The following is a 22,073-nucleotide window of genomic DNA, read 5'->3' on the forward strand; positions in this document are numbered from 1 at the left end:
TTCTAAACCAACAATAATCCTTTCATACAAAAATTTGTTTGTCACTTAAGCAAACCCAATAAAAATAAACCGAAGTATTTAAATCTCGGGTCGTCTCTCAAGGAATTGCAGGAAAGTGTACTTATAATTGGTTATGAAAAAGTATCTTTTTGGGTTTTTGAAATAAGGAACAAGGAAATAAAATGGCAAGAAAGTAAATTAATAACTAGAAAAGCTCTTGGCAAGGTATGAGAACTAGACGTCCTATCCTAGTTATCCTTATCAATTGTGATATCAATTGTCCATTGCTATCACTTAGTTAACCTCTATCTATGAAGGAAAGTCAAGTGGATGAATCAATTTGATTCCTCAAGTCATAGTCAACTCCTAAGGAAAGACTAGCTTTAGAGGTATCCAAATCGACTAGCAACTTTCAATTATCAATCAACAAGGAGTTTGACAACTCAAGAGTCTCCAATTACTCTACAAAGCCAAGAGGACGTAAAAGCTAATTTAAAATCCAACCAAGCATTTTATCAAATACTTGGAAGGCGCAACATAAAGATATAGAGAAGTAATAGGAAATGTAAAATCTAAAACCAACAATTGCAAGCATCAATGATAACAATTAAAGCAAGAAGTAATAAACAAGAAATACCTCAAATTGCATTAAATATAGAATCAAATCTAACATGGAGTTCATAAACTAAAATAGCAACATAAAGAGATCAACAAGAGAAATAGATAAACTAAAATACTAGAACAAATAAAAGTAGAAGAGAAACTAAATTAAAGGAACATTGAACCTGAAATTGAAAATAGCTAAACCTAAGAACCCTAAAACCTAGAGAGAGGAGAGAGCCTCTCTCTTTAGAAAACTACATCTAAAACCTAAAATTATATGAATTGTTGTATGTATGAATAATGAATGATTCCTCCACTCTGCAGCTTCTATTCTGTATTTTCGGGTTTGGAACTGGGCCAAAAAGGATCCCAGAAATCGCCCCCGCAAATTATAATACGTACAGCACGTGGCTCTGTCATGCGTACGCGTCGTCTACGCGTACACGTTGATTGAACTTTCGCAAGGTCACGTGTACGCGTGATCCACGCATGCGCATCGCCTAACAGCATGGCAAATATGTCAAATTACATATCATTTCGAAGCCCCGGATGTTATCTTTCCAACGCAACTGGAACCACCTCATTCGGACTTCTGTAGCTCAAGTTATGGTCGATTTAGTACGAAGAGGTTAGGGTTGACAACTTAGCAATTCCTTCAATTTCTTGTATTCCTTCCACTTTTGCATGCTTCCTTTCCATCCTCTAAGCCATTCCTGCCCTATAAACCCTGAAAACACTTAACACAAATATCAAGGCATCGAATGGTAATAAGAGAGGATTAAACATATCAAATTTAAGGCCAAAGAAGCATGTTTTCAATCAAAGGACAGAATTAGGAAGGAAAATGTAAAACATGCGAACTATATTAATAAGTGTGAGTTTAGTGGATAAAATCCACTCAATAAAGCATAATATGTACCACGAAATAGTGGTGTATCAGTACGCGTGACAAGCGCCACGTGCAGAAATTACAGAAAGCGCTGGAGGCGATTTTTGGGCTCCTTTTGACCCAGTTTTTGGTCCAGAAAATACAGAATAGAAGCTGCAGAGTGGGGGAATCAAGGATTCATTCATACAACATTCATTCAAAATAATTTTTAGGTTTTAGATGTAGTTTTCTAGAGAGAGAGAAGCTCTCTCATCTCTCTAGGTTTTAAGATGTTTAGGTTTATTTATTCTCAATTTCAGGTTCAATGTTCCTTTAATTTAGTTTCCCTTCTACTTTTATTTGTTCTAGTATTTTAGTTTATCTATTTCTCTTGTTGATCTCTTTATGTTGCTATTTTAGTTTATGAACTCCATGTTAGATTTGATTTTATATTTAATGCAATTTGAGGTATTTCATGTTTATTGCTTCTTGCTTTAATTGTTGTCATTGATGCTTGCAATTGTTAGTTTTAGATTTTACATTTCCTATTACTTTTCTATGTCTTTATGTTATGTCTTTCAAGTATTTGATAAAATGCTTGGGAGGGTTTTAAGTTAGATTTTTATGTCCTCTTGGCTTTGGTAGAGTAATTGGAGACTTTTGAGTTATCAAACTCCTTTGTTGATTGATAATTGAAAGTTGCTGGTTGATTTGGATACCTCTAAAGCTAGTCTTTCCTTAGGAGTTGACTAGGACTTGAGGAATCAAATTGACTTGTCCACTTGACTTTCCTTCATAGTTAGAGGTTGACTAAGTGAGAGCAATGAACAATTCTCATCACAATTGATAAGGATAACTAGGATAGGACGTCTAGTTCTCATACCTTGCCAAGAGCTTTTCTAGTTATTAATTTACTTTCTTGCCATTTTATTTCCTTGTTTCTTATTTCAAAAAACCCAAAAAGATACTTTCCCATAACCAATAATAACTACACTTCCCTGCAATTTCTTTAGAGACGACCCGAGGTTTAAATACTTCGGTTTATTTTTATTGGGTTTGCTTAAGTGACAAACAAATTTTTATATGAAAGGGTTATGTGTTGGTTTAGAAACTATACTAGAAACGAGATTTTATTTGTAAAATTCTTTACCGACAAAAATTCGTTCATCAAAGTGCAATGTTGGAGCAAGGAATATCAACAAAAGGTAAGAGGAAGCCAGGAGTAAAGGCTACAACAATTGACAAATTCTTAAAAGAAAATGGGATAGACGTGGAAATTGAAGGACCAAGCACTGAACTAAGTGAGGACGGGGAAGATAGCATGGCACTTGATGAAGACTATTATCAACATGTGATGGAGGACATTGATGATAAAGAAGGTACTATTTTGCTATTTTTCTATCTTCTCTTGTAAATTGTAATGCTTCTTTTTTTCAATTGGCATCACTAATTAGTCCTTAATCTCTTTCCTAATGAATGAAACCAGAAGAGCCAAAGAAGAAGAAAATCCGTGAAAAAATAACTTGCAAAGAGATTTATGCAAGGATTATGGAATAGCGGAAAGAAGTCACTTTTGATATTGGACAGCTCGTAGGACCAACCGACCGAAGTGTGTCTAATTTAACTAGTTTTGTTGGCACTATTGGTAGAAATAAAAGATTCGTTAGTCTTTTGTACACTAGTTGCTATGGCTGAAAATCATATGTTGTTGGCTTTATTAACACCGAAGTTGTATTGATATTACTCAATGAAGGAATGTTTTAAATGAAGGAAAGCTATAGCTGAAATTTGTTTGTGCAATTCTGGTTGTTGTATTTCTGATTTTGTGCACTTGGTACATATGAATTTGTCTCTATATATGATTTAATTTAAAACATAACAAGGACTAGTAGTGTTTCACAAGAATCCTGACAAGATAGAAAAAGATCTGTCTGGAAAGAAAGTATTTGAATGAGCAACACATGTTTTATGTTTGAAGATAGCGAGAAATTAAAGTTCCTTGAACATGGAGCAGAAGAGAAGAGAATGAGAAAATTGAGTAGAATAATGAATAGAGGATCCAGAAGGTGTGTCATACCAATATTGAAGGGTATTTGAAAGAGAACGAGAGAGAGGTTTCAAAGTTTGAGAACTGTTTCAGGTGCTGTTGTAGTTGGTTGCAGAGGTAACAAAAATTCCATGAGTACTCTGCTGGTTGTGGTTTAGTAGTAGATGTTGAGGACCACAAGCTTCAATTTAAATCAAACAAACTCTTACTATCACCTTCTCCCTCGTGCTTCATGGATTCCCCATCGTCAAGACCAAAATATGGGATGACTTGGGACAATTTTGCTGCTTCCTTTATCTTTTTGGCCGTATCATTTTCTGAAACATTATTTTTTTTTAAAAAAAAGTAGTAAGCTTAGTATATATATATATATATATATATATATACACACACACATAAACTTCTCTCTCTGTGTGTTTTTTTTTCCCTTTAATCTTGTGTTGAGAGTCTTGTATGTCTTGGTGAATTAATGATATCAGTCATTGATAATTTTGAGATTTGATTTTTTAATTTTTATAATTACAAATGTCATTATGAATATTTTTCTAAATACTTTTCTATATAATTATGTAGCGTAACAATGAAGATTAAGCAATGAAGATTAAGCTGATTATTATAGTGGTTTATTGGCTAAGATAGAGTATTGTTTAGAATCTTTACATGTATGGTTGACTAATGACTTTTATTAGAAGATACTTATGTATTTAGGATATGTTTTTTTGTAGAGTATTAGTAGTAAATTCTAAGTGGTATTATGGTTATTTTGATATGGCTATGCTTACTTTAGTGTGAGATGTATGAATTTTTACAATTAACTTCATTCTAGTACTTTTAGATCATTATTATAAATATATTTTGGTTAGAGATCATTTTTATTATTTAAAAAAATTATTTAGTATAATTATATATTTATTTTTATTTTATAATATTCAACTCATTTAAATAAAAATGCAAAATTATTATACATGTAATCATTTGGGCAGGATGTCTCAATCCTTTTGGTATCATGCTTGGCGACCATGTGGAACGCTAGCTCCTTTGGTTCCTTTTGTGCACATTTCTGATTCTCACTTGAAGTTAGAAGATGTATGGCACCTTGGGCATTGGCGGTGGGATATTCTTTGCACAATGATTCCGGAAGAAGTTAAACTTGATTTGATGCTCTTTGATCCTATCAAGCAGGCAAGAGATAAAACAGGTTGGTTTTGGACAAACTCAACCTACTCGACTAAAAGCGGGTATGAATGGCTATTGAAGAAGAATTTGGCTGGAATGATAATGAAAATTGGCTTTGGCTTTGGCGCTTGAGAATACCGGAGAAGATAAAGTGTCTGCTCTGGCTTTGCCTCAACGACGGAGTTCCCACAACTAGTTACCGGTTTCAAAGAGGTATTTCTACTTCTGATTTTTGTCAGAGATGTTATCTTCCTCTAGAGGATATTAACCACTGCTTTAGGACTTGCCAAAAAGCTCGTCAGATTTGGATTAGCTTAAATTTGGGAATGACCGCTGAGGACTCTAATTTGGATTTTGTGTCTTGGATTCGTTCTAACCTCAACAAAAATGAGTTTCTCTTTGCAGCGGCCTTTTGGTGGATTTGGAGGGATAGGAACAATGACATCTTCCACCAAGATGATCCATGGAGTAAGGAGAAAATTGTTCACTTAGTTAAACATGCTGCTCGAGATTTTTCTAATGTTGTTATCAACCAAAAACATATTATTCCTTCTTCTTTGAAATATAACTAGGAACCACCTCCAATGAATGTCTGTAAAGTGAACTGCGATGCAAGCGTTTTTGAAAATGAGCAATTAGCTGGCTTTGGATGTATTATTAGAGACAGCATGGAAATTTGGATAAAAGGTTGTTCTGCCAGTATACCTCTTTCTAGTGTTCTCTGTTGTGAGCTTCATGCTATTTGGAGAGGGCTTATTATGGCTTGGAATTGCGAGTGCAAAGAGGTCATATGTGAAACTGATAATCTTGATGCGTTTCTTCTTGTCTCGCAAGGCACAACCAGCATGATTAGGAATGACTCTGATCTGCTTGACAAAATCAAAGAGATGCTCCAGCGCAATTGGACAGCTACTTTAGTGCTCATCCAGCGAACAGCAAACAAAGCGGCTGATTTAATGGCTAAGACTGCTGTTTTAAACAACCAGGTGTATCTAGAGTGGTTACTACCTCCTAATAATTTAGGCATTATTATTAGAGAGGAGTACTACTCTTTTTCTTAGGTCTTTTTTCTTTGTGTTATGTTCAGTCACCAAAAAATACATGTAATCTTATTACTAACTATGATGTTGTATTAATAATCATTAGAAAATTATATATATATATATATATATATATAGTATACAAAAAAAAAACGAGGGACCTAAGGCTACACTTATAAAAGGTAGCCATGGTATACAATGTGGCTATGCTTTACAGGTGATGCAGTAGCGTTGAAAAGCGTAGCCTATTCTGGCAAAAATAGAAGCTGAAAAGCGTAGCCTTTGGTCCTGAATAGCATCACTTGAAAAGCACACCCTATTCCCAAACACCAAAAGCATAGCCCTTGGTGTAGAAAAGCATAGCCTTTGAGAATAGGCAGCGGCCGAATAGGCATCCCCCCAAAAAGCGTAGCCGTAGCCCAAAAAGCGTAGCCGTCGTCTAAGGCATCATTTTTTTTCACTTTTGGCTACACTTTTCAAGTGTACCTGAATAGGTGTTTTTCTTGTAGTGACATAAACTTAACTCAAATAAGACTAATAATCGCCCACAGCTTCAAATTGAGTCTTCGAACCTGTGGCACTGAAAGGGTGGAAGATTTTGGGGTGAGAACCAATCACACGTTCTTAGTAGGGAATGCGAATGCCGTAAAAGTAATGAATATAATGCTAATAATTAACTTACTCAATAAAACTATTTTGTTAAACCTTTGAAAATACTTTTTACTTTTACTTTATATAATTAATTACCTTCTTTAAATTTCTGAACTTAAAATAAATCTCAATCATAACCTCAATTCCCAATCACAGAGAAACCATAGCATAAGAAACAGGTCAACACACAAACAAATTGCAATAAGACAAACAGCACAATCACAGAGAAACACGATAAGCAAACACAATCAAATAAAAATGCACAAATAAGGATGATGCATGTCTAGTCCTATACAGGCTATGAGTTCATGTGTCGGTTTGTTGCCCGATTCCTAACACTGGTCCTGAGATAAGCGTCTCGTACCGCCGTCCTTATCTCAGCCAATGTCCCCTCCATGAGCGTTACGTATCGCCGTCCTCATGGAGGAAACTACCTTTCGGTCTCTAGTGAGCATTACACATCGCCGTCGTCACTGAGCCGTAACCTTCCTTTCGGTCTCCAGTGAGCATTACGTATCGCTGTCCTCACTGAGCGGTCCTTATAATGTCAAGTGAGCGTTACGTATCGCCGTCCCCACTAGACACTTGGCATTAAGGCCCAAACAGCATTCAATTTCTTTTCAAACTTTGCTCTCTACTCTACTGTGGTAGAGATACCTTTAATTATCTCTATTTCCTTTACTTTTCGTTCTTCTTCTTTTCTTTCTTATCAACCGAATTCAAAACATAACTTAAAGGAAAATTCCTTCTCAAAAGATAAAATTTAAAACATTATACTTTTCATAATAAATCGAATTCAAAATAGAATAAATCTTTTCCCAACTAAATAAGTCTCAAATAATTTAACTTTTCAAAATCAAATTTTTTAAAATAACTTTTCAAATAAAACCTTAAATTTTATAAAATTTAAGATTTTATTTTATATAAAGGGATAGGAATTGTATCTGAGTTTTATTTGAATTTTTTTGTATAATATTTATTATTATTATTATTACTTATGTGATTATTATTACTTGGTGTTCTTTGATGAATGAGTTTGATTTAAAAAAAACACAAGTTTCCGGCATTTTATATAAAACTGAAACACGATATCAAACTAAAGGCTCATTTATTAAATAGTAAATAAGAAAATCAAGTTAGTAACGCCTTACTTTTGGTACAATCATGACGTACTAGAAGTTAGGGTATTACACTGTCACCACCACAACAGGGACATCTTCACAAAATACTTCCTCCACCACGTGATCATCTTCATTAAAGTTTGGATTATCAACTGGATGCTCGAAGTAAAGGTAGAATTCACTTAGATTGTTTTACATAGTGAAATCACACATATCTTTGATTTTCTTGTCAATCTTTTGAAAAGTTCCTCCAAGTTTTTCTTATTCACAAAATTCACATCCATTGGAGGAAATTTCTCCACCTTTCCACCTAAGTAACACAACTTAGCATTTGCAGTTCTTCCAAACTTTTCGCTATAGTTAAACACTGGAATCACAAAAGCAGACATATACAACAATTTAAACATAAACCCTTAAAGTTTTTCCCTAACACACATCAACGATAACTATGAAAACCAGGACTAAAAATGCTACATTGTATCAATAACTTGGAATATTAACTTCTTTTCTGAAAGCATGAAATTAATGAACATTAATTGAAAACAGTGTTTTAAGGTATCACAGTACATGGACTAACTAGGATTTAACATAAAGAAAGGAACGCAGTTCATGCAAGCAGTTCATTCCTCAAAGACATGCATGCAAAAGAAGTATATTATCAACTAACATCAGAGAAACCTAAACAGAAAAAACTAACCTTTCACATGTACCACGACACCAACGTCAAAATCCTTTAACGTCAGTCAACGACTCGTAACCATGCCAATAGTTGTAATGTGTTCACTGACTTTTGGAGGAAAACCATGGTAGAAGAAGATGTGTTAGGATTTTTCTGTGAATGAGTGAGGAGAGGAAGGAGATTAATGTAAATAAGGCTATGCGACGACATTTGGAATGCAGGCAAGGGGCTTTTAGTTCCTCTAACAATTTAGTTTTGCCATCTAGCACTGTGGCATAACACATCAGATATCAACGGACATGTTAGATGGACAACCCTTTGGCAATTGGTGACAGGCATCGATATGTACATTTCCTTTCATGGATAGGGGCCTGGATGTGCTTTTAGGATATCAAGGTTTGCATTATCTCATGGAGAAAAAGTCAGGGGCCAAATAACCCTTTAAAAAGTAAGGAGCTGATTGTATTGTAAAAATATTTTCTGTTTTTGTTTTTTGTTTTTATTTTCTAAAATAATTTTTATTTTCAACTTTTCACATTTTAGAAAATGTGATTGGTTTGTAACAAGAGAATTCATTTCCAAACATCAAAAATAATGAAAATATATTTGATTAGTCTATTTTAATTTTTATTTATTGGTACTTTATTAATTAATTGTTGATTAAACAAATTATTTCCATAACAAATTATTTTTTATTTTGTTAAAGAAGAGACAGTCATGCTATTTTTAAAAGAAATGTGAAAATAATATTTTAAAATAAAAATATTTAAAATTAATATTTTTAATTATAAAAATAAATTGTATTAATATTAAGAATTAAATTGTGTAAAATACTTTACATTGTCAGTGCATCAAAATTAAACTCTAATATTAAAATATAAATATGAGGTATAAGCACAAAATAAGTAAAGCATAGAAAATAGGGATATGGTTGAATCTAACTTTAAAAATAAGAGTACGGTTAAAAATGATTTCGAAAATGAGAGTACCATTGAAAAAGAGGGGATTATATTGAATAAAAGTATACATTAGTTTTGATATTGAATACAAATACAAATAAATCTTTATGCCTCTTGTCAATTATTGTCAAATTCACTCTTTTTTTAGATATTCTTTTATTTTATCGGGATTTTGAATTAAAGAAGAAACACCAAAAAATATACCAGCAAAAAAATAGTTGAAAGACAAAAATCATTATATTCCCGATCAAATTAAAAAGAAAAAGTCTAAAGAGCCAACTATAATATAGGCTAACTCAAGCCAACCTCCTTTTATTTCTAGTTTTAAAATTTGAAAAAATTACGATAATAGGAAATTATTATTTTTTTAGTAATAGACTTATTTTTCAACTAGTTTGTTTTAATTGGTTACACTTTTAGTTAGTTCTCTAGCGGAATTCAATTAAAAAATACACTTTCACACAAATTTAAAAAAAAATTGAAAGACATCGAAGATAGAAAGGTAAAGAAGAAAAACAGTTTGAAATTTAAAAAAAAAAAAGAGATTCAAATGGGTGGAGTGGTCTTCAACAAACAGGAAGAATGAGCTGTAAAAAAAAATATTAGGATAAGAGTTAAAGGAGGTGGAGTGGTCTCCGACAAGGAAGAAAGAGCAGTGAAGTGGTCTTCAACGGAGTAGGAAGGAGTTGGAAAAAAATATCAGGACTCATTTTATGTTTTTTACTGAGAAGAAAATGGAAAAAAGCTATCGGAGTTAAAAAGACCACAAAAAAATCAATAGAAGAGAGTAGAATAAAGATTGGAAGAACTCATTTTGTGTGGGCAAAGGATTCGATGGTTCCAGGACGTTTGGACTATTAAATATGGTTCCATAACAAAACATGTTTTTTAAGTTTTTTAATAACTGTTAAATAGTTCTTATCTAATTTTAATTACAAATTAGTCCTCTATATATTATTTAATTATAAAATCTATTTTTTATTTTATAAATTATTATTTTATCATTTATCTATTATGTTTATTAATAATCAAAAACAAAAACAATAACGAATTAGATCTTCTATTAATCGTAATAATTTTTTGGCAATCCTAATCGATCATAATTTTATCTTTGATCTATTACATCAGTATTGGATTGGAAAAATCGTGTTTTTTAGAAAATCAATTGATTAAAATAACAAAACAATCGATTGAATTTCATGTTTCCCATAACTCAATCGATTAGAATTCAGGTTTCCACAAAACAATCGATTGAATGTTGGACGATAGTATGGTTTTTCCAAAAATTAATTAATTGTAACTTTTACACAATCGATTGAACAATGACTAGAATGTGGATTTTTTCTAATTCAATCGATTGTTCATGTTACCCAATCGATTGAAGGCTTTAAAGCAATATGAGGTCTCAAAATTCAATCGATTGGTTGAGTTATCCAATCGATTAAATTGTGCACTATGTGAAATGCTTCATGTATACTTTTAGTGTGAAATGCAAACATGGATTTAGTGTGAAATGCTGATTGACGGTGTAGCTGCTTTTTAACGCAACATGTATGCTTCTGCCTCAATCTTCATGGTGATCATAATTTGATACACTTCGGCTGAAGCTCAATCACTAAATAATCACAACTATTTGAGATGTAGGGAAACAAAGATATGATCGTTTTATTCCATAACCGCAGAGATACAAGCATTTTTTGCTAAGCAACAAGAGCAACTAAAGTCTATGCAGAGAACTCTAGAAGATGAAGATAATTACGACAACACATCAGTTGATATGGATGGAGCCATAGATGAAACATCACCCAGAGAAAAAGAAAATGCTGCGAAGGCAAGATCTGTTAATGAATCTCCAATAAGTCTTCATTTTGTCCCTTGAATATTTAATTAGATGCTGTTAGATATATATAAAAGTTAGTGTCAATGATGAGAACAAAGAAAAAAGTCCACAAAGTTCTATTTAGTATTTGAAAGTGGTTTTGCATGCTGATTACGAACAATAATTTTGTATGTCTAGCTATTTAATTTATAATATTTATTTTAATTTTTTTAATTATTTATTGGTAAAGAGGACTACTCAACTTGAAGAAGCTGAGGATGCAGTTGCAAAAATGCAGAAGAGAAAATCGATGGAGTTCTTAGATGAAAATGAAAGAAATAAATTGTTTGTTATGTTAAATAAAATATTTCTCATTTTTCTCTCATTCAATTTTCTTATTCTTCTCCTATTTTCACTTATAATTTTTATTATAACAATTAATCAAAATATCAAATAATTATAGGATTTGAGGAAAAAAATTATTTGAGTCTAATGATTGAATCCAATTGTCTTAGTAAACTTGTAATCTGTAACTACTTTTGATGTTTGAACGTTTAACACAAACCATTGTAATAAATACCTCTAGTTAAATTTGTTAGTTTGTATTTGACAATTTCAATCACATTTGCAGCAAGAATATTATAGTATCGGTTAATAGATTTCTTGTAATCTCTTATGATTTTGGACCTCAATAAATTTAACGTATGCCTTACAAATATAAATAAGTCTAAAATACGTCTTACAAATATAAATAAGAGGATTTAAGAAAAAAAAACTTTTATGGTTTGAAAGATCATTTATCATACTAGTTCAAATCTTGAATATATGAAAACATAAAAATAGAATGCAAACAAATAAAAAAATAGAATTTTTTTTAAAAATAAATTAATTGTATAAAATAAAATATAATTCACAAGACATAATATTTGTATGGAATTGTTACTGAAATAATAAATGAAAATGACACTACTTCATCATAAAAATATGAGTCATTTTAAACTAAGATATCTATATAGTACATAGAAATAGAGAAAAATTGTAAAGCCTAGTAATGGGATGAAGCAACTAGTTTGGCAGATGCAGAACTTTCACACTCAACCCTACCTCTTTTTGCGTTTTTAGTTCTGACCATTTTGGAGATATTAGTTCGGTGGATTTTTATAGGGATTTGGATGAGGATTAATAATATGTATGTAGTTTGGAGTGGATGTTGATAAGATTGGAGAAGAAGAAGAGAGAAGTTTTTTGGATTTAGAGAGAGAAGAAAGGTTATGCGGAAATAGAGTTGTTATGTTTAAAAAGGAGAGGGAGGCTAAACAGGTTATCAGGCTTAATATATAGCACATTTAGAAATTCAATCGATTGTATTATCATACCAATCGATTGAATGGAGAAAAAAACCTTATTCACGTTACATTTCAATCGATTGAATTCTAATATCAATCGATTGAATTGGAAAATACCATTAGTCACGTACAAACTTCACTCGATTGTATTATCATACCAATGGATTAAAGTTTCATATATCATTCTAATAGTATAAGTCAATCGATTGGGTAACAAAACCAATCGATTGAATTAAACCCATATTGCTTTGATGATTTCAATTGATTAGGTAATATGACCAATCGATTGAATAAGAAAAATCCCACATGCCTTGCAAATTTATCAATTCCAATCGATTGCGTCATGGGAAACATGAAATTCAGTCGATTGTTTTGTTATTCCAATCGATTGATTTTATAAGAAACACGATTTTCTCAATCCAATACTGATGTAACGGATTTGATCGATTAGGATTGCCAAAAAATTATTGCGATTAATGGAAGATCTAATTCGTTATTGTTTTTATTTTTTTTATTATTAATAAACATAATAGATGAATGATAAAATAATAATCTATAAAATAAAAAATAGATTTTATAATTAAATAATATATAGAGGATTAATTTGTAATTAAAATTAGATAATGACTATTTAACAGTTATTAAAAAACATAAAAAACATGTTTTGTTATGGTATCATTTAATGGTCCAAACGTTTTGGGCAAGGTTGCGAGAACCGGACCGGTCAATAAACTGGTAAGGTCACTGGTTCAATGGTTCACTAGTTCGACCGGAGTTCAACCGGTTTAATTAAATACTAAATAAAATTATTAAAAAACTTAAAATATTGAAGCAGCAAACATATTCAGAAGCAGCAAAACATATTCATCTGGCAAGTTATAATATAATAACTTACCAGGTTCAATGAAGCAGCAAACAAAAATCATGAAGCAGCAAACATATTCATTATGAAGCAGCAAACATATTCAGAAGCAGCAAAACATATTCAAAATCATGAATAAATAACCTCAGAAAATCAAAAACAAAAATCATGAAGCAGCAAAATAAATCGAAATCAGTAAAAAATCAAGCACAGAACTCATAATCAGAACTCAGAAGGCAGCAAGTTCAAGCATAGAACTCATAATCAGAACGAACTCATAATCAGAACTCAGAAGGCAGCAAGTTCAGAAGGAGGCAAGATCAAAAAATCAAAATCAAGAAGCATAGAACTCATAAATCATAATCAGAACTCAGAAGACAGCAAGTTCAAGCATAGAACCTCAGAAGCAGGCGAGCTCATAAATCATAATCAGAACCCAGAAGGCAGCAAATAAATCAAGAACAGAGTCTTACCGGCGGCGAGTGAGGACGCGGTGTCGGCGACGCCCCAACGAGTAGGCGAGCTCGGCGACGTTCGGCGACGGAGAATGAGGAGGCGGGCTCGGCGAGCTCGGCGACATTCAGCGACGACAATGAGGAGGCGGGCTCGGCGAGAAGCAAGACGCGGTGGTGGTTGCGGCCCTCAACGTCGTTGCTGCTGTGGATGGCTGTGGGTGGCTCGATGGTGAACTGCTTGCTTGGGTGATTTCTGGAATCTGGAGCTTGGTGGGTGAATGCACTAGAAAGGGGAAACTGGAAAGTGGAAACTGATTAGGGTTACTGGGTTACGCGCATGATTTCTCCTTTTTCTTTTTTTCTTTTTTAAAAAAAAAAAGCCAAAACGACGTCGTTTAGCATCAGATTGCAAACCATAAAACCGCCAAAAAATCGGACGGTTCTTCCGGTTCACCGGTTAACCGCCAGTTCGACCGATTTTTTTACCGATTTTTTGTCAGACGGTTTTCGACGTTACCCGGACCGGTTAGGTGACCGGTTCCCGATTTTTCCGATTAAACCGGCTGGTCCAGTTCGATTTTCAGAACCATGATTTTGGGACCATCGAATCCGATGTCATATTTTTATTGATAAGTGAAGGAAAGAACTCGATCTAAATCACACCGTGTCAGATTGAAAATTTTTTATTATTTTTAACTGAAAAAATTAAAAACAAAAATATATCATTTTTAATTTATCTTTTTTAAAATATTTTTATTAAAAATAATATTAAAATATTTAAATAAACATATTTTTTTAATCTTATTTTCATTTTCATTAAAAACTAAAATAAAAAATGGCTAATACCAACGGCCCCTAATTTTCCCTCCTGAAATCACTGAAACGAGTAAAAGAATATTAGAGAATAGAGAGCCTTGATTTTGGATGTTTACCTGGGTACCCAACAAAGCAAACATACTAAAACAGCGTGTTTCGGTACCCGATAACCACAGGCAACCAGTCAACCACGCCTCGTCGTCGCTCACAATTCACTCTGCCTTAGCTTCTCAGCAATGGCACTACAACATTTTTTCACCACACTCTTCTTCTCTCTCTTCATCGCCTTCCTTTCTTCCTCTTTCCAACCTCTAGCATCATCATCATCGCCATTCAACCATCCCCCGCGGTTCCCAACCACAACAAATCCCCCACGGTCCCAAGCCCGGCCCAATGAGGCCCAGGCACCAGACTACCGCTACGAAACCCGATACTTCACGCAGCAACTCGACCACTTCAGCTTCTTGGAGCTCCCCACTTTCCAGCAGCGGTACCTCATCAACACCGAGAACTGGCTGGGCCCACAGCGACTGGGCCCCATCTTCTTCTACTGTGGCAACGAAGGGGACATAGTATGGTTCGCCGAAAACACCGGATTCGTATGGGAAATCGCGCCACAGTTCGGCGCCATGGTGGTTTTTCCCGAAGTAATTTTTCCTTCTTTCTGTTATTATACTTATTTTACTAACTCTGTGACCGTTATCATTGGGAGATTAAGTTTTATTTTATTGGTGGCATTGGCAGCATCGTTATTATGGTGAGTCAGTGCCTTATGGGAGCAGAGAAGAGGCATATAAGAATGCGACGACGCTCTCGTATCTAACGGCTGAGCAGGCGCTCGCTGACTTTGCTGTTCTGATCACTGATCTGAAGCAGAACCTTTCGGCCACGGATTGTCCTGTTGTCTTGTTTGGTGGATCTTATGGTGGAAGTAAGATACTCCTTCCTGTTGTGAGAGTTTGATGATTATTAAATGATTTTCAAGATAATTTTTAAGTGAAAATTATGTGGAATTGGTGGGAGACATATCCTCATCCTATCATTAGTTTTTGACATTTCATACAAGAGAGGTCCTTATTATGGCTCCTGATTAGGTGCATGTCTATCACTTCTTTTTTTTTTCTTTTTAATTTATAAAGAATAAAATTAACTTGATCCTCTTGTATGAACTGTGAAATAAATTTTTAACTGGATCCTGTGGAGGTGCATATATCATGAAAAAAGAACGAAATATTCTTCAGGAAGTGTTAAGGAGGTGCTGAGTGCTGACTGTCCCTAGCTAGGTCAGTCCAACAGCACACTTTCAGTTGGCATTCGTCCAACGAACCGGGGGTTGGGGACGTGATGCTTAAGTCACTGTTAGTCTAAGTCTAAGAGATATAAGAGTTATGGCTAGATAGCATACCTTAGCTAGACATTATATCCTTTATTTATGGTTTTTAAATGAAAATGCGAGTAGTAGATCCATGCTGGATCTCATGTGTATATGATCCAGATTATGCCGTTTATAGGTGGCGTGCCCCTAGAAGAAGAAGGTTCTTGGGGTAGCTATCACCTTAGGCCCAATTTGGGAGATGAGCCAATAGCAATTTCATGTTTTATAAATGTAAATCAATGTTTGATGGGTGCCTATTTCTGCTAGTAAAGAAATACAATATTTTAACAGAATAAATGATCATTTCTAACCATGAAAGATTTGACAATTCTAACCGTAAAATATGTTAATCAACTAGATATCTAGCAAAGATTGAGAGTTTTGTTGAACTAATCTAATCTTTGATGGTATGGAGTTTGTTTGTATCTTTTATTGTAAATTAACTATATAAACTTTTAGGATTTTTAGCATAAGTGCACATCTCAAACATTGATTTGCATCTGAATGCCTAAGGTAGGAAGCTGCTACCTAAGAATTTCTATAGGAATAATTCCCCTATATTAGTGGATGAAGAGTTTTTCTTGCCCAACAAAGCATTATCACCCTTGGATAATTATTTGGAATCTACGTATAAATACAAAATATAGAAATCCAATGGCCAAGGCACTCCACAGAAGGAACATTTTCCTTGATATCTGACCCAACTGATACTTGAAAGTATTATTACACAAAGGGAACCTAGTTATATTGTAAAAGGAGGGTTTTCAATATTCTGCTTTGATGAATAATGTCTTTTACAGGTTGTTAGTTATAGTTGGTGGACTTCCAAATCTTAACTATGGAAACTGGTTGACAACTAATAAGTTATTAGTACAAAACCAAAGCATTGTTCCATTACGTATGTTTAGATAAATAGATATATGGATCAAATGATGTTAGTGTTCTAATGAGTTACAGGTACCAAGGATTGGGGAAAATAGCAAAAAAACTTAATAGTATTTCCGAGTGGAAATTTTGGATTTTTGTATGCATTGGTTGTAGTTTTTATTTGATTGTTGGTTATATTTCTTATCTTTTAGTTTTTTCATGGATAAAATGACAATTTTTTGTTGGTTTATCTCAAACATCATCTAAAACAGTGTTAGCAGCATGGATGAGACTCAAGTACCCTCATATTGCTATTGGGGCACTTGCTGCTTCAGCTCCAATTCTCCAATTTGAAGACATTGTGCCGCTTGAAACGTTCTATGACATTGTTTCCAGTGATTTTAAGGTAGGTTAGTGAATCAGTAGTCTTGTGGTTATTGCTATCTTATTTTGTCCATTTTATGATTTTGTGTACGACTAACATTTTTGCTTTCTTGTTTTTATCAATAGCGTGAGAGTTCTACTTGCTTTAACTACATAAAACACTCGTGGAATGAGATAGCATCAATAGGTCAGACGCGTAATGGCCTTGTGCAACTGTCCAACACTTTCCACTTCTGTCGGTAAGGATTTCCTTCTTTCTTTTTTCTTTTCTTTTCTTCTTTTTTTTCTCGGACAAGAAAAGAAGAGAAATATGTGTCCCTATTTCCAATATATGATTGTGGTGAATGATGATATTGATATTGCATTATTTCTTTTGCGTGATTTTCCTTAACTAATTAAAGGCAATTTCCAGGCCATTGAATAAGACTGATGATCTATGGAACTGGTTGGAGTCTGCATATAGTTATTTGGCAATGGTGGACTACCCATATCCTGCTAACTTTATGATGCCTTTGCCTGGACACCCCATCAAGGAGGTTAGTTTGATTTCGTAAAATAAGAAGAGAGATCTTATTATTCCTACTAACTTTATAAACATTGTTTTGTTTTCCAAGTTCATTCTTTATACTGCCTATCTTGTTTACAGAAATCCCCTTGCTAGTTTGTGATGCAACTGGGAAATTGATTTAACTAATGGTTGCATAAGGAATGATATTGCAGATAGGATTAAGGAGTTAGTTTATAGGCAGAGACCACTCCTAATTTGGAGTAATGTTAGTCCCCTAATAAAATTTGAAACAGTCCATGAGCCTGTTTTTTTAAAGAGGGCTTGAGTTTTTTAATTGCAAATAGTCTTTTATTCCATTCTCCCATATCCGCTGGAACAGTCACATTTAACCTTGAGAATTCAAATAGGAGCTGGAGGTTTTGTGTGTACAGACCTAAATAGTGATAGTGATGAAACATGGAATCAGTGGGTGCAAACCTATTTCTTGAGTTTGGTTCAATGCTGCTCCGGGTGGGTACTTGGCAGCATCAGCCTCATCAATCAGCATCATTTATTTCATCAATATTTGATGCCCTGAATTATTATTTTTTGCTGCATTAATGATTTTAAATGACTATGCACATGAATACATGGTTATGTTAGACGTCTTTAATAGATAAGCACTGCAACCTACTTTGATCACTTCTTATCACTGTGATAGGAGCAATTCATTTTGGAAAAAAAAAAAAAACTTATATGTTGAATAGTTGAGTCCTATTGTTTCCATCTGCACATCCAAAGAGGCTTTTCGTCCAGTTCCACTTCTCCAATATGTGGCTTTCTTCTCTCTCAGTCCCTTTTCCAAACCTTCATGCACTGGTTTTTTCTACATTGTCCAAAGACCACCTCTGATCAGTTTTCCTTGCTCTCCAAACAAGTCAACAACCACTGGCAGCAAAGGTACCATACAACAAATAAAGTATAGGAATTCATCTTCAAATTTGTTAGAACTGGTGTTAGAGACAACAAGAAATGTAGAAAGGTGTGTGTATTAAGTGGGGAATCCTTGGGAATGTGTCAAGAATCCTGGATATGCAAAGGGATTTTTCTACCTCCTCTGACGTATGTTATATCCTAAAAACTCTTAAGGTTCTGTTACAGAAAATGACAGCAACAATACTAAAATTCTTCTCATCCTACTTACATCATTTCCCTCCAACTTCTCACTAACTGTTTCTCCAGACCTCAGCACTCCAGCAGCCCTAACTAACTCTGCTTCTGTTCTCTTCGCCGAGACTGTCCTATTCTGCCCCCTTCCCCTCTTATACTATATACTAGCCAATCTTACATTCTTACTGTTAAAAGGCTGCTTTCATAATTTTACCACCGAATCCGTGGATGCTTTCATAATTTTACTGGTTGGAGTGGTGAGAGCAGGGGGTGGGGGAGATTAATCGTGCTCTAAGCCAGGAACTAACCAATTCTTTTTCTAATTTCCATTCCATTCTAACCAGGAACGCTCCTGATTGTCCTTACATATCACCAAGATTATATATACTTTTTTCATAGGTTTGCAAACGGATTGATGGCCAACCTGCTGGGACTAGTCTTCTGGAGCGCATCTATGAAGGAGTGAATGTCTACTACAATTATACTGGAGAAACTAAGTGTTTCGAGTTGGATGAAGATCCTCATGGCCTGAGTGGTTGGAACTGGCAGGTTTAGTAGAGTTTTAAGGGATGCGTTTCTTTCTTTCTTTATTGATTTATTTATTTTTCAAATTCCTTCTCTGTCGTAGCATGTAGAATGTCGTAACAGCTTATGAAATGCCTCAACAAATAATATTGGTTACTTCCATCTTTTCCCATTCATGTTGTAGGCTTGCACTGAAATGGTTATGCCAATGTCTTGTGACCCAGAATCCAGCATGTTTCCCCCATACAAGTTTAATTACTCTGATTACGAAGAAGGATGCATCAGAAATTACGGAGTGAAGCCAAGGCCGAAATGGATTACTACCGAGTTTGGTGGACATGTAAGGGAACAGCTATAGTTAAATCTGACGTGCATTTCCATTATTTTGTATATTCTTACAGACTTTTATACCTTCATTTGATATTTTCTTTGCAGCATAATGTGCACTCTATCACTCCTTGAACATGTTTATTTTGATTAATTTTCATGATAAATTGAATCAGTATATTCTTCTAGTATTTATGAATGTAAATAAAACTATTGTAGACGGTAGCGACAAAATGTAGATAGTTGTCAGAGGATGTAGTGGATAATCAGTAAGACGTGGAGGATTGTGAAGGGGGGAAATTGTATAATTATATGTGTTTATATGGAACCATTTTCTATTCCAGAAAATGAAATATGAAATAAATATATTATGCTTTGAACTATCCTTTCTTTTGTTGATTTCATTTGGTTACATTGTATGAAGCATGCTCAGCTCCTTAAAAACTTGTGTTTTGCTTCTATGCTGTTTTGGCTATTGTTTACTCCTTTCTTGTATAATGTGTTGCAGAAAATTGATGCCACCTTGAAGAAATTCGGAAGCAATTTGATTTTCTCAAATGGCCTATTGGATCCATGGAGTGGTGGCAGGTGATAATCTTGTTTAATTCACTGATAATAAGTCGTTAATCTTTGACTGATGATAGCAAAATTTGACATGCAAATTGTTGTTGTTGCAGTGTTTTGCAGAATATATCTGAAAGTGTTGTTGCCCTTGTCACTGAAGAAGGTAAGAAGTAATTTGATTATCCTATAAGCTATATCTGCTGTTGGTTTAATGTAATAATAACTCCCTGAAATCTTTTCATAAAATCCTCAGGTGCACACCACCTAGATTTGCGTGCTTCGACACAGAATGATCCTGATTGGCTTGTGGAGCAGAGGGCTACCGAGATCAAGCTAATCAAAGGTTGGATCACTGAGTACCATCAGAAAAATAAGGTCATGTTCGATATTTAGTGTAAAACTGTAAATGTTGAATTGCTTTATCATTGTTCGGTATAGCTGAACGAAAAAAGCATGCGACAAAAATAAACTTCTATGTATCAAAAGCATGCGATTTTGTATATTAGTTAAAAAACAAATGCATGTAATTCAGAATGGAGCACAAATAGTTACAACTTACAATTCACAAGTCTGATCAAGTGAGAGTGATTGTAAATAATTTTACAAATGCCTAAAACTTCAAATGCTAGCTAATAAATAGTTACAAATTACAATTATTTTTTATTTTTATATAAGAAAAGAAAAAGTCGGAAGTTACAATAGACCAGAATTGATTAGAAAAAGAAGTTTGTTTTATTTTTATCCATAGCATGTTTCAGATCTTAGTTTTTTTGTTTTTGTACCGTATCTTTTAATCTGACAAATCAAATAATTAATTTATTGTGGATTAAGTTTTAATAGTTTTTAGGCTGTTATTGGAATCTACTTTTTTTTTAAATAAACTATCAAAATAGAATTCAAAGAATTTACTATTTAGATGCTATAAAAAAAATTAAAAAAATGAAAGAGAACAAAATGAGGTTATTTTTTTTGCAAATAGAAAAGAGCATGGTGTAACACCATGAAATGGAGGCATGGCAAAAATATTCAATGCTATGGGTGTCAGATCTAAAACGCAAGTTGCGTTTTGAATTTGTTTTTTTTTTTATTTTGAAATACACTAAACGTAAGTTACTTTTTGACATTTCTATTTTTTTTTTTTTTTTAATTTTGTTTTAGGCTAAACGCAGGTTGAGTTTTTGAAGCTAGAAAATTTAAAATTTTTTTGAAGCCCACAAACGCAGGTTGCGTTTTATGAGTGTCAGAAACATTTTTTTGGAAGCCCCAAAACGCATGTTGCATTTTGTACACAAAATAATATTTAAATCCACAGCTTTGTCTATAAATACGAAGTTCAGTTTCATTCATCTTCATCTTCACTTCTCCTCTTACTCTTTCTTACATAAAGTCTTTAGTGGTGTGCTTTTTTGGCAGTTAACTGTGTCAAAAAAATAGAGTTAGTTGAGGCTGAAGTTATGGAAGGTGTTGCAAATTTGCGAGTATATTATAACGGTGAGGTTATACCAAACACACATGAAGAAGTGACTTTTGTTTGTGAATGTCCGTTGTCATTTGCTATTCCATATACCATGAGTTTTGTCGAGTTGCAAAATGGTCTTTGTAATAACATTCAAAGCCACATTTTGAAAAAGGTGAGCAATCTTTTATACAGAAGTCCTGTGCAAGTATTTGGTGCGATAATATAGTTTCAAATAATGCCCATCATTGACGATGCCAGTATGCAGCAGATGTTGTATATTTATCAACAAACCCGATCTCACGTGCCGATGATAGAGCTGTACGTTGAGTTTGAACAGCAGTCGGGGATGGGTACGGTCGGCGATGAGGTCAATGTTAATGAGCTCGGGGATATAGATTGGGAAGAAGATAATAATGACAGTGAAGAGGAATTCGAAGCTAATTATGAAGTCGATGATGAAAACGATGACGCAG

General features: G+C 33.8%; 1 protein-coding gene across 1 annotated transcript; it reads left to right on the forward strand.

Moving 5' to 3' along the window:
* The first annotated feature begins 14,520 nt into the window (after positions 1 to 14,520).
* LOC112720597 (uncharacterized) lies at positions 14,521 to 20,797 on the forward strand. The gene is made up of 10 exons (XM_025771587.3): positions 14,521 to 15,089; positions 15,187 to 15,373; positions 16,957 to 17,090; positions 17,195 to 17,307; positions 17,481 to 17,604; positions 19,125 to 19,274; positions 19,435 to 19,590; positions 20,086 to 20,165; positions 20,255 to 20,304; positions 20,395 to 20,797. The coding sequence occupies exons 1-10, from the start codon at positions 14,679 to 14,681 to the stop codon at positions 20,532 to 20,534; spliced, it is 1,545 nt and encodes a 514-aa protein (XP_025627372.1). The 5' UTR covers positions 14,521 to 14,678; the 3' UTR covers positions 20,535 to 20,797.
* The last annotated feature ends 1,276 nt before the right edge of the window (positions 20,798 to 22,073 follow it).

Source organism: Arachis hypogaea, chromosome 11 (genome assembly GCF_003086295.3).
Source record: "Arachis hypogaea cultivar Tifrunner chromosome 11, arahy.Tifrunner.gnm2.J5K5, whole genome shotgun sequence".
Lineage (NCBI taxonomy): Eukaryota > Viridiplantae > Streptophyta > Magnoliopsida > Fabales > Fabaceae > Arachis > Arachis hypogaea.

Bases quoted from the DNA above. Each gene is read 5' to 3' on its own strand.
- LOC112720597 (XM_025771587.3), top strand. From the start codon at position 14,679: ATGGCACTACAACATTTTTTCACCACACTCTTCTTCTCTCTCTTCATC. The intron at 15,374-16,956 runs GTAAGATACTCC...CATCTAAAACAG, and splicing joins TGGTGGATCTTATGGTGGAA to TGTTAGCAGCATGGATGAGA. The intron at 19,591-20,085 runs GTAAGGGAACAG...AATGTGTTGCAG, and splicing joins CTACCGAGTTTGGTGGACAT to AAAATTGATGCCACCTTGAA.